Genomic DNA, 13,483 nt, shown 5'->3' with positions numbered 1-13,483 from the left:
AGACTGTAGTGTGGAAACCTCCGCTCCTTTCCATGACTGTTACATCTAGAAAGGGCAGCTTCCCATCCTCCATCTCGTAAGTGAAACGTAACACAGAATTCCGCTCAAATGCCTCCTTCAGCCCCTGCAGATGTCTGACATCAGGTACCTGTGTAAAAATGTCAACATACCTGCAGTATATGGCCGGTTTCAAGTTCATGTCGACTAAGACCTTTTGTTCGATGGTACCCATGTAGAAGTTCGCAAACAGGACACCTAGGGGAGAACCCATGGCGACCCCATCTACTTGCTTATACATGTGCCCATCCGGGCTCAAGAAGGGTGCCTCTTTAGTACAAGCTTGGAATAGTTTCCTTAGAACGTTTTCTGGTATGTCAAGAGGAGTACAGGCCGGATCACGATACACTCTGTCCGCTATCATCTCGATTGTTTCATCCACAGGTACGTTGGTAAACAGTGATTCTACGTCCAACAAGGCTCTTATCCCTGTGGCCTGTGTTCCCCGCAGTAAGTCAACAAATTCCTTTGGAGACTTCAGGCTGAAGGTGCAAGGGACATAAAGAGTCAGCAAGCCAGTGAGTCGCTTCGCCAGTCTGTACGTGGGTGTGGGTATCTGGCTGATGATTGGCCGAAGTGGGTTTCCAAGCTTATGTGTCTTGACATTTCCATATGCGTATCCGGGTTTATATTCCCCAATAATCTTTGGCAGGTGGAGTCCGGATTTCTTGGCGTTCACAGTTTCGATCAATTTGTTGACCTTTGCCTTCAATTCGGCTGTAGTGTCCTTCGTTACCCTTTGGAATTTAGTTTGGTCAGAGAGAATGAGGTTCATTTTTGCCAGATATTCGTCATTTTTAAGAATGACGTATATTGGCGACTTGTCACCTCTTCTGACGACTATCTCCTTGTTCTCACGAAGGCTCTTAGCTGCCGCTTTGAGCTCGGGGGACAGTATGGTGCTTCTGTAGTTGCCTCGGTTTTTCCCTCCTTCCGCAATAAGTTCCGCTTGTAAGGTGTCTTTGGTGGTGACCTTCTTTTGTGTCTCGAGGTCGAATATGTCGTCCAACAGAAAATGAAATCAAAGACAACAAAACGTAACTAGTTCATGCTACAAGCCAATGGAGAAACAGCAACATCGACGAAAGTCTCCGTACTTGCATCGAGCAATACCTTGACATCCTCACAGACCGACATCACCACAGCACCTTATATGGAGGACCTATGGCAATTCCACGACCAAGAGACGGCTTCCTGAACCTTGCACGAATCAACCTCACCGAGGACCAAGTCAGTCTCCTAAATCTGGGTATAAACTGTCACGTTATGTGAAAACCAAGTGGTCCTGAAAGATATTGTTAATAGAAACGTTATCCCTACAGACAAAAATCAGAAGATACAATTGACGATTTACTATAAAACCAAGAAAACGGCCAGCCTACTCATGAGAAACTCTCCAGACACAAAGCAGAACGCTTTAAAAGAGACCAATGTCGTCTATGCCTTCAAATGCCCACTTGGAAACTGTAAGCCTCAAAGAACTCAGTATATAGGCATGACAACAACGTCTCTTTCCAGGCGATTAACAATGCATAAGCAACAAGGCTCCATTAAGGAACATATAATCTCTTCTCACAACCAGACCATCACCAGAGAAGTCTTAACAAACAACACAGAAATCATCGATAGATACAGCGATAGCAGGCGGCTCGACATCTGCAAGGCACTACACATCAAAAAGTCAATACCAGCAATCAACAGAAAATTAATGCACAACTATATTCTATCCACTTCAAAACTCCGAACCAATATAGAAGCATCAAGAGGAAGTATGGGCCAATAGGCCCTCTGCAGTTACTTCCATTCTTATGCTTTCATATGCTAAGAGAAGTTCCGGATCAGCCGGGCTGTGGTGGGTATGTGGGCCTGCGGGCCGCTGCAAGCAACAGTCTGGTGGACCAAACTCTCACAAGTCGAGCCTGGCCTCCGGCCGGGCTTGGGGAGTAGAACTTCCAGAATCCCATCAAACAGGTATACAATTAATACACACAGTTTCGTGTTCTGTCTTGTATTTGTCACAAGTTTGTTCACCTCATCCAAAACTGTTGCTCCATATCACCTTACCCAAATGCGAGCATATGACGGATTAGTTGGTTAGTGTTAGTATAAGTATGACTGTTTAGTGTTTTCAGGTTACAGTTGTGTGTATAAACTAAAGTCTTTAAAAATGTAATAAGTTATTATGAAATGCGTTCAAGCGTCGCGTCAGACTAGAAATAAAAATGAATTTTGGAGAATTGATTTTTCAATTACCATCGACAGTAAAAAGAAACGTAAGAAATAGAGAAAATTCGTGTTAGTTATTAATCTTACTTTTTCGGTCATATATATATATATATATATATATATATATATATATATATATATATATATATATATATATATATATATATATATATATATATATATGTCGTACCTAGTAGCCAGAACTCACTTTTTGGCCTACTATTCAAGGCCCGATTTGCCTAATAAGCCAAGTTTTCCTGAATTAATATATTTTTTCTAATTTTTTTCTTATGAAATGATAAAGCTACCCATTTCATTATGTATGAGGTCATTTTTTTTTTTTATTGGAGTTAAAATTAACGTAGATATATGACCGAACCTAACCAACCCTACCTAACCTAACCTAACCTATCTTTATAGGTTAGGTTTGGTTAGGTAGCCGAAAAAGTTAGGTTAGGTTAGGTTAGGTACGTTAGGTAGTCGAAAAACAATTAATTCATGAAAACTTGGCTTATTAGGCAAATCGGGCCTTGCATAGTAGGCTGAGAAGTGCGTTCTGGCTATTAGGTACGACATATATATATATATATATATATATATATATATCTATATATATATATATATATAGATGTTTGAGATATATATCTCGAACTATCTACTTCTTTTGTAAGGTCTGATGGCGTAGTGGGTTAAAGCATACTAGTTATGCCAGCTACTGGAAGGTAGTTGTGCTTTCTGGGTTCGAGTCCCACTGGTGGGTGTTGTCCAAAGATTGTTAATCTTCACTTGTGGTTTATGCAAGTATAGGCTTATAAGCTGGACACGAGTTCTCTCACATTGACAGTGGCTTGACGAAAAATGCAGACTGACCCCTCACTCATCTGGTGCCTTCGGGAGGTGGAGATGTTTGAGATATATATCTCGAACTATCTACTTCTTTTGTAAGGTCTGATGGCGTAGTGGGTTAAAGCATACTAGTTATGCCAGCTACTGGAAGGTAGTTGTGCTTTCTGGGTTCGAGTCCCACTGGTGGGTGTTGTCCAAAGATTGTTAATCTTCACTTGTGGTTTATGCAAGTATAGGCTTATAAGCTGGACACGAGTTCTCTCACATTGACAGTGGCTTGACGAAAAATGCAGACTGACCCCTCACTCATCTGGTGCCTTCGGGAGGTGGAGATGTTTGAGATATATATCTCGAACTATCTACTTCTTTTGTAAGGTCTGATGGCGTAGTGGGTTAAAGCATACTAGTTATGCCAGCTACTGGAAGGTAGTTGTGCTTTCTGGGTTCGAGTCCCACTGGTGGGTGTTGTCCAAAGATTGTTAATCTTCACTTGTGGTTTATGCAAGTATAGGCATATATATATATATATATATATATATATATATATATATATATATATATATATATATATATATATATATATATATATATATTGTATGTTAGCTGGTTGTTGATTGCTGGTCTTGACTCTTTGATGTGTAGGGCCTCGCTGATGTCCAGTCTGTCTTCTGTTGTCGTTATACTTGTCGATTATTTCAGTGTTGCATGTTAAGATGTCTCTAGTGATGGTCTGGTTGTAAGTGGAGATTATATGCTCCTTGATGGAGCCCTGTTGCTTGTGCATAGCTAATCGCCTAGAGAAAAACGTTGTTGTCTTGCCTATATACTGAGTTCTTTGGGCTGACAATTCCCAAGTAGGCATGTGAAGGCATAGACGACGTTTGTCTCTCTTAAGGCGTTGTGTTTGGTGTCTGGAGAGTTCTTCGTGACTGTGCTGGTGGTGGTCTTGTTTTTGTAGTAAATTGTTAGTCGTATCTTCTGACTGGTGTCTGTGAGGATAACGTTCCAATCAATAATATATTTCAGGACTCTTTCCTCAATTTTCTAAGCCGTAGAAAAGAAGTTCTTGTAAAACAGTGTGATAGGAGGAACAGGTGTTGTGGTGGTTGATTCTTCGTGGGTTGCTTGGCGTGTCACCTTTCTTCTAATGACGTCTAACACGTAACCGTTAGAGAAGTCAGTTCTGACTAGGACCTGCCTTACTCTACAGTTCCTCGTCGACCTGGCACTCGCCAACACCAACAACACAAGCCTGGAGAGTCCGGCTCCAGTACATTCTATGAAGGCCTGACTGGAGTCAAAAAAGCAAACAAGAGTAACATTTTAGAAATAGAATTTAAATTCTATTATAAATTCTAAGTTCAGAAAGTGGGAAACAGGTAGAATGAAGAACAAATAGATTAATATAACAAAATAAATTCACCGCGAGGCTAGGGATGGGGCGCAGCAACAAAGGAATAGGTACAAAGATAATGCAATAAAATAAGATGCGAGATAAAGCAGACTCGGGCGGCGCTGTGAGGGAGCGAGAGATGGAGATAACCTCAGGGCAGAGAGGAGGAATAAGAGTATCTGAGAGATAAGTAGTTCATGGACGAACGAGACGGTTGGGCAAGTGAGATTATATCGACCCGACGCAATGGGAAGATGAATACAATTGAGATTATTGATAAAGAACATGACGCAGGAAGGAGGAGTCTGCCAGGTGGTCGTGGGAGGAGGAGTCTGCCAGGTGGTCGTGGGAGGAGTCTGCCAGGTGGCCGTTGGAGGAGGAGTCTGCCAGGTGGTCGTGGGAGGAGTCTGCCAGGTGGTCGTGGGAGGAGTCTGGCAGGTGGTCGTGGGAGGAGGAGTCTGCCAGGTGGTCGTGGGAGGAGGAGTCTGGCAGGTGGTCGTGGGAGGAGTCTGCCAGGTGGTCGTGGGAGGAGTCTGCCAGGTGGTCGTGGGAGGAGTCTGGCAGGTGGTCGTGGGAGGAGGAGTCTGGCAGGTGGTCGTGGGAGGAGGAGTCTGGCAGGTGGTCGTGGGAGGAGGAGTCTGGCAGGTGGTCGTGGGAGGAGTCTGGCAGGTGGTCGTGGGAGGAGTCTGCCAGGTGGTCGTGGGAGGAGTCTGCCAGGTGGTCGTGGGAGGAGTCTGCCAGGTGGTCGTGGGAGGAGTCTGCCAGGTGATCGTGGGAGGAGGAGTCTGCCAGGTGGTCGTGGGAGGAGGAGTCTGCCAGGTGGTCGTGGGAGGAGGAGTCTGCCAGGTGGTCGTGGGAGGAGGAGGAGTCTGCCAGGTGGTCGTGGGAGGAGGAGGAGTCTGCCAGGTGGTCGTGGGAGGAGGAGGAGTCTGCCAGGTGGTCGTGGGAGGAGGAGGAGTCTGCCAGGTGGTCGTGGGAGGAGGAGGAGTCTGCCAGGTGGTCGTGGGAGGAGGAGTCTGCCAGGTGGTCGTGGGAGGAGGAGGAGTCTGCCAGGTGGTCGTGGGAGGAGGAGTCTGCCAGGTGGTCGTGGGAGGAGGAGTCTGCCAGGTGGTCGTGGGAGGAGGAGTCTGGCAGGTGGTCGTGGGAGGAGGAGGAGTCTGCCAGGTGGTCGTGGGAGGAGTCTGCCAGGTGGTCGTGGGAGGAGGAGTCTGGCAGGTGGTCGTGGGAGGAGTCTGCCAGGTGGTCGTGGGAGGAGTCTGGCAGGTGGTCGTGGGAGGAGGAGTCTGGCAGGTGGTCGTGGGAGGAGGAGGAGTCTGCCAGGTGGTCGTGGGAGGAGGAGTCTGGCAGGTGGTCGTGGGAGGAGGAGGAGTCTGCCAGGTGGTCATGGGAGGAGGAGGAGTCTGCCAGGTGGTCGTGGGAGGAGGAGTCTGCCAGGTGGTCGTGGGAGGAGGAGGAGTCTGCCAGGTGGTCGTGGGAGGAGTCTGCCAGGTGGTCGTGGGAGGAGGAGTCTGGCAGGTGGTCGTGGGAGGAGGAGGAGTCTGCCAGGTGGTCGTGGGAGGAGTCTGCCAGGTGGTCGTGGGAGGAGGAGTCTGGCAGGTGGTCGTGGGAGGAGGAGTCTGCCAGGTGGTCGCGGGAGGAGTCTGGCAGGTGGTCGTGGGAGGAGGAATCTGGCAGGTGGTCGTGGGAGGAGTCTGCCAGATGGTCGTGGGAGGAGGAGTCTGCCAGGTGGTCGTGGGAGGAGGAGTCTGCCAGGTGGTCGTGGGAGGAGGAGTCTGCCAGGTGGTCGTGGGAGGAGGAGTCTGCCAGGTGGTCGTGGGAGGAGGAGGAGTCTGCCAGGTGGTCGTGGGAGGAGTCTGCCAGGTGGTCGTGGGAGGAGGAGTCTGGCAGGTGGTCGTGGGAGGAGTCTGCCAGGTGGTCGTGGGAGGAGGAGTCTGGCAGGTGGTCGTGGGAGGAGTCTGCCAGGTGGTCGTGGGAGGAGTCTGGCAGGTGGTCGTGGGAGGAGGAGTCTGGCAGGTGGTCGTGGGAGGAGGAGTCTGCCAGGTGGTCGTGGGAGGAGGAGTAGTCTGCCAGGTGGTCGTGGGAGGAGGAGTCTGCCAGGTGGTCGTGGGAGGAGGAGGAGTCTGGCAGGTGGTCGTGGGAGGAGGAGGAGTCTGGCAGGTGGTCGTGGGAGGAGGAGTCTGGCAGGTGGTCGTGGGAGGAGGAGGAGTCTGCCAGGTGGTCGTGGGAGGAGGAGGAGTCTGCCAGGTGGTCGTGGGAGGAGGAGGAGTCTGCCAGGTGGTCGTGGGAGGAGGAGGAGTCTGGCAGGTGGTCGTGGGGAGGAGTCTGGCAGGTGGTCGTGGGAGGAGGAGTCTGGCAGGTGGTCGTGGGAGGAGGAGTCTGGCAGGTGGTCGTGGGAGGAGGAGTCTGGCAGGTGGTCGTGGGAGGAGGAGTCTGGCAGGTGGTCGTGGGAGGAGGAGTCTGCCAGGTGGTCGTGGGAGGAGGAGTCTGCCAGGTGGTCGTGGGAGGAGGAGTCTGCCAGGTGGTCGTGGGAGGAGGAGTCTGCCAGGTGGTCGTGGGAGGAGGAGTCTGCCAGGTGGTCGTGGGAGGAGGAGTCTGCCAGGTGGTCGTGGGAGGAGGAGTCTGCCAGGTGGTCGTGGGAGGAGGAGTCTGCCAGGTGGTCGTGGGAGGAGGAGGTCTGCCAGGTGGTCGTGGGAGGAGGATGAGTCTGCCAGGTGGTCGTGGGAGGAGGATGAGTCTGCCAGGTGGTCGTGGGAGGAGGATGAGTCTGCCAGGTGGTCGTGGGAGGAGGATGAGTCTGCCAGGTGGTCGTGGGAGGAGGATGAGTCTGCCAGGTGGTCGTGGGAGGAGGATGAGTCTGCCAGGTGGTCGTGGGAGGATGAGGAGTCTGCCAGGTGGTCGTGGGAGGAGGAGGAGTCTGCCAGGTGGTCGTGGGAGGAGGAGGAGTCTGCCAGGTGGTCGTGGGAGGAGGAGGAGTCTGCCAGGTGGTCGTGGGAGGAGGAGGAGTCTGCCAGGTGGTCGTGGGAGGAGGAGTCTGCCAGGTGGTCGTGGGAGGAGGAGGAGTCTGCCAGGTGGTCGTGGGAGGAGGAGGAGTCTGCCAGGTGGTCGTGGGAGGAGGAGGAGTCTGCCAGGTGGTCGTGGGAGGAGGAGGAGTCTGCCAGGTGGTCGTGGGAGGAGGAGGAGTCTGCCAGGTGGTCGTGGGAGGAGGAGGAGTCTGCCAGGTGGTCGTGGGAGGAGGAGGAGTCTGCCAGGTGGTCGTGGGAGGAGGAGGAGTCTGCCAGGTGGTCGTGGGAGGAGGAGGAGTCTGCCAGGTGGTCGTGGGAGGAGGAGGAGTCTGCCAGGTGGTCGTGGGAGGAGGAGGAGTCTGCCAGGTGGTCGTGGGAGGAGGAGGAGTCTGCCAGGTGGTCGTGGGAGGAGGAGGAGTCTGCCAGGTGGTCGTGGGAGGAGGAGGAGTCTGCCAGGTGGTCGTGGGAGGAGGAGGAGTCTGCCAGGTGGTCGTGGGAGGAGGAGGAGTCTGCCAGGTGGTCGTGGGAGGAGGAGGAGTCTGCCAGGTGGTCGTGGGAGGAGGAGGAGTCTGCCAGGTGGTCGTGGGAGGAGGAGGAGTCTGCCAGGTGGTCGTGGGAGGAGGAGGAGTCTGCCAGGTGGTCGTGGGAGGAGGAGGAGTCTGCCAGGTGGTCGTGGGAGGAGGAGGAGTCTGCCAGGTGGTCGTGGGAGGAGGAGGAGTCTGCCAGGTGGTCGTGGGAGGAGGAGGAGTCTGCCAGGTGGTCGTGGGAGGAGGAGGAGTCTGCCAGGTGGTCGTGGGAGGAGGAGGAGTCTGCCAGGTGGTCGTGGGAGGAGGAGGAGTCTGCCAGGTGGTCGTGGGAGGAGGAGGAGTCTGCCAGGTGGTCGTGGGAGGAGGAGGAGTCTGCCAGGTGGTCGTGGGAGGAGGAGGAGTCTGCCAGGTGGTCGTGGGAGGAGGAGGAGTCTGCCAGGTGGTCGTGGGAGGAGGAGGAGTCTGCCAGGTGGTCGTGGGAGGAGGAGGAGTCTGCCAGGTGGTCGTGGGAGGAGGAGTCTCCCAGGTGGTTGTGGGAGGAGGAGGAGTCTGGGAGGTGGTTGTGGGGTACGAGTACCTGGCCACCACCACCATACTGGTACCTGGCCACCACCACCATACTGGTACCTGGCCACCACCACCATACTGGTACCTGGCCACCACCACCATACTGGTACCTGGCCACCATCACCATACTGGTACCTGGCCACCATCACCATACTGGTACCTGGCCACCATCACCATACTGGTATACCTGGCCACCACCACCATACTGGTATACCTGGCCACCACCACCATACTGGTATACCTGGCCACCACCACCATACTGGTACCTGGCCACCACCACCATACTGGTACCTGGCCACCACCACCATACTGGTACCTGGCCACCACCACCATACTGGTACCTGGCCACCACCACCATACTGGTACCTGGCCACCACCACCATACTGGTACCTGTCCACCACCACCATACTGGTACCTGGCCACCAACACCATACTGGTACCTGGCCACCACCACCATACTGGTACCTGGCCACCACCACCATACTGGTACCTGGCCACCACCACCATACTGGTACCTGGCCACCACCACCATACTGGTACCTGGCCACCACCACCATACTGGTACCTGGCCACCACCACCATACTGGTACCTGGCCACCACCACCATACTGGTACCTGGCCACCACCACCATACTGGTACCTGGCCACCACCACCATACTGGTACCTGGCCACCACCACCATACTGGTACCTGGCCACCACCACCATACTGGTACCTGGCCACCACCACCATACTGGTACCTGGCCACCACCACCATACTGGTACCTGGCCACCACCACCATACTGGTACCTGGCCACCACCACTATACTGGTACCTGGCCACCACCACCATACTGGTACCTGGCCACCACCACCATACTGGTACCTGGCCACCACCACCATACTGGTACCTGGCCACCACCACCATACTGGTACCTGGCCACCACCACCATACTGGTACCTGGCCACCACCACCACACTGGTACCTGGCCACCACCACCACACTGGTAGCTGGCCACCACCACCACACTGGTAGCTGGCCACCACCACCACACTGGTAGCTGGCCACCACCACCACACTGGTAGCTGGCCACCACCACCACACTGGTAGCTGGCCACCACCACCACACTGGTAGCTGGCCACCACCACCACACTGGTACCTGGCCACCACCACCACACTGGTACCTGGCCACCACCACCACACTGGTACCTGGCCACCACCACCACACTGGTACCTGGCCACCACCACCACACTGGTACCTGGCCACCACCACCACACTGGTACCTGGCCACCACCACCACACTGGTACCTGGCCACCACCACCACACTGGTACCTGGCCACCACCACCACACTGGTACCTGGCCACCACCACCACACTGGTACCTGGCCACCACCACCACACTGGTACCTGGCCACCACCACCACACTGGTACCTGGCCACCACCACCACACTGGTACCTGGCCACCACCACCATACTGGTACCTGGCCACCACCACCATACTGGTACCTGGCCACCACCATATTGACCACGTGTCATGTTATTTGCGGTCTTTTACAGACATTGTTGTGAACGGTTTATATATCCCCCCCCCCCCTCCCTCCCCCACCTAAAGGAGGCAGCCCTTAAAAGCTGTCTAACTTCTAGGTACGACTTCCAGGTATTGATTTCTTAACACTTCTCGAAAGGTTAAAGTGTCCTAGAGCCCTAAAGCCTTAGAGCCCTAGAGCCTTAGAGCCCTAGAGCCGTGTGTCAATATAAATTTGATGAAGAACCTCGAGCGTTCAACGCCCTCTAGCGAACTCGATCAAGGTAAAAGTGGATAATATTTTATCCTCTGATCATCATTTCTGCCACTGGAGAGTTGCTGTTTGTGGTTCACACGAACAGCAACAACACACAACACATCTCTTCCCTCTGGGATATAGAACACCTCTCCACCTACTCTGGGATATAGAACACCTCTCCACCTACTCTGGGATATAGAACACCTCTCCACCTACTCTGGGATATAGAACACCTCTCCACCTACTCTGGGATATAGAACACCTCTCCACCTCCTCTGGGATATAGAACACCTCTCCACCTCCTTATTGACACAATACTTTCGTTCTCGCCTTCCATTAACCCTACATTTTCAAGACAGCCTCAGACCTGCTTCCTCTACCCCTCCCTGCTCTTGCTGTACACTATCTTCCCCTGTTCTTCTCCAGCGAGTTAATGCTCTTCTCGTCCATTTTCATATGTCCATTTATATGCATGAGCTTCTTTCTTTCCTCCATAATTGTTGTGTGAAATACGGTTAACCTCCGAAGCAAGAGTCCATAGTCATTATTCTCTCATATATATCTGGGTGTATATGATATATATACACCCAGATATATACAGATGAGGAGTCACAGTAACGTGGCTGAAAAATGTTGACCAAACCACACACTAGATATTGAAGAGACGACGACATTTCGGTCCGTTCTGGACCATTATAAAGTCGATAGTGATGAGAGGAAGGAGGCAAAGGCAACAAATAGGCAAAAGAGAAAGGTGAGGAGAAGGAAATCTTACAGGAAGAAAAAAGCAAGACAACAGGTACGGAAGATAAGGTATAATAAAGGGGATAATAATAGGAATAAGAAATGGATCGTAAGAGAAAACAAGGTAAAGAAAAGGAATGATAAAATGAAAGTTAAGCTTATCTTTCTAGTGTGTGATAAGATATATATATCCATCATGTACGTGTTTCCACATACTCTACCGCTACACTGTTATATCTGAGACTGTTCTCTACCATTACAACATTATATCGAGTGTTCTCTACACTCACACCATTGTGACTGTGAGTGTTCTCTTCACTCACACCATTGTGACTGTGAGTGTTCTCTTCACTCACACCATTGTGACTGTGAGTGTTCTCTTCACTCACACCATTGTGACTGTGAGTGTTCTCTTCACTCACACCATTGTGACTGTGAGTGTTCTCTTCACTCACACCATTGTGACTGTGAGTGTTCTCTTCACTCACACCATTGTGACTGTGAGTGTTCTCTACACTCACACCATTGTGACTGTGAGTGTTCTCTACACTCACACCATTGTGACTGTGAGTGGTCTCTTCACTCACACCATTGTGACTGTGAGTGGTCTCTCCACTCACACCATTGTGACTGTGAGTGTTCTCTACACTCACACCATTGTGACTGTGAGTGGTCTCTACACTCACACCATTGTGACTGTGAGTGGTCTCTCCACTCACACCATTGTGACTGTGAGTGTTCTCTACACTCACACCATTGTGACTGTGAGTGTTCTCTACACTCACACCATTGTGACTGTGAGTGGTCTCTACACTCACACCATTGTGACTGTGAGTGGTCTCTCCACTCACACCATTGTGACTGTGAGTGTTCTCTACACTCACACCATTGTGACTGTGAGTGTTCTCTACACTCACACCATTGTGACTGTGAGTGTTCTCTCCACTCACACCATTGTGACTGTGAGTGTTCTCTACACTCACACCATTGTGACTGTGAGTGTTCTCTACCACCAACACCGGCTTTCGTGTTCCTTGAGCTCAGTGTATATCCCCCACCCCCCAACTTTTTAAATGTTTTCTCTATAAATATATTTTTTCCCGTTGCCTCTTCTCGACTGAATTCTCACTGCTCATCAGACTCATAGTTCTGGTCGTCGGCCGCTTCTGAGTCATCACCGAGAACCTGAGTTAAGACTCCATGCAGCTCCCAATACTTTTTTTTATTTCGAGAACTTCTCCGAGCTCTTAAATATAAAGAAACCACTGTTGGCGACTATCCACCTTTAAACGTATCGTGTTTCAGTATACGAGCCCGCCGCTGTCTCTCCGCTGCGTAATACCGTCTTGGAAGTGAAATGCTGTACTGGCCTACAAGCGGCTTTATTGCCTGTTACTTCTCTTTTTTTTTTTTAGTCCAGATCAGTATAGCGGAATGAAGTGATCTGAGCCTTATTGCGCGACACATGGAAGGAGTTGATCACTGGCTCAGAGATGCCAGAATCCCACCGCTGCCACCATTGTAACGGTAGTATGGTGCCCCGTTGTTTCCATTGTAACTTACCAATGGCACACCACTGCTATCATTGAAACCTTAGGCTCAGTCACACTCGTACTCCTTGGTGTTCGACCACCGAGTGCCACGTGTACTATGATCACTGCTGATAAGCTGCGTATTCCTTCAGGCTGTAACAAATGTAAGATGTACACTCCTGAGAACTGTCGAGCCTGCCCTTACGACGTTCGAGCCTACCCTTAAAACTGTCGAGCCTGCCATTACCACTGTCGAGCCTGCCATTACCACTGTCGAGCCTGCCATTACCACTGTCGAGCCTGCCATTACCACTGTCGAGCCTGCTCTTACGACTGTCGAGCCTGCTCTTACGACTGTCGAGCCTGCCCTTACCACTGTCGAGCCTGCCCTTACCACTGTCGAGCCTGCCCTTACCACTGTCGAGCCTGCCCTTACCACTGTCGAGCCTGCTCTTACGACTGTCGAGCCTGCCCTTACCACTGTCGAGCCTGCCCTTACCACTGTCGAGCCTGCCCTTACCACTGTCGAGCCTGCCCTTACGACTGTCGAGCCTGCCCTTACCACTGTCGAGCCTGCCCTTACCACTGTCGAGCCTGCCCTTATGACTGAATGCTCGACCAGAAAATCTTGCTTTTTACATGTCTTTGTAAGACTTGTAAAGACGTGACGTGATTACAAGTCATGTAAGACTTGTAATCACCTTTGTAAGTTTAAGTTTAAGCAAGTTTGTAAAACTTCGCTTGTGGTTTAAGCGAGTCAGTGCATATATATATAATATATATATATATATATATATATATATATATATATATATGTATA

At 51.4% G+C, this 13,483-nt stretch overlaps 1 protein-coding gene across 1 annotated transcript in view; it reads right to left on the bottom strand.

Moving 5' to 3' along the window:
- The window catches only part of LOC123760473 (uncharacterized), a 42,743-nt gene that overhangs the window by 14,469 nt on the left and 14,791 nt on the right, over positions 1-13,483 (bottom strand). The window contains exons 2-3 of the mRNA XM_069338014.1: positions 12,884-13,276; positions 11,348-12,005 (exon numbers count right to left, since the gene is read on the bottom strand). Coding sequence (XP_069194115.1) covers positions 11,348-12,005; positions 12,884-13,276 — 1,051 coding nt within the window. The remainder of the gene's footprint in view (positions 1-11,347; positions 12,006-12,883; positions 13,277-13,483) is intronic.

This window comes from Procambarus clarkii, chromosome 39 (genome assembly GCF_040958095.1).
Source record: "Procambarus clarkii isolate CNS0578487 chromosome 39, FALCON_Pclarkii_2.0, whole genome shotgun sequence".
Classification (NCBI taxonomy): Eukaryota; Metazoa; Arthropoda; class Malacostraca; order Decapoda; family Cambaridae; genus Procambarus; species Procambarus clarkii.
The sequence above is the reverse complement of the archived record's forward strand: the minus strand, read 5'-3'. Positions and strand labels throughout refer to the sequence as shown.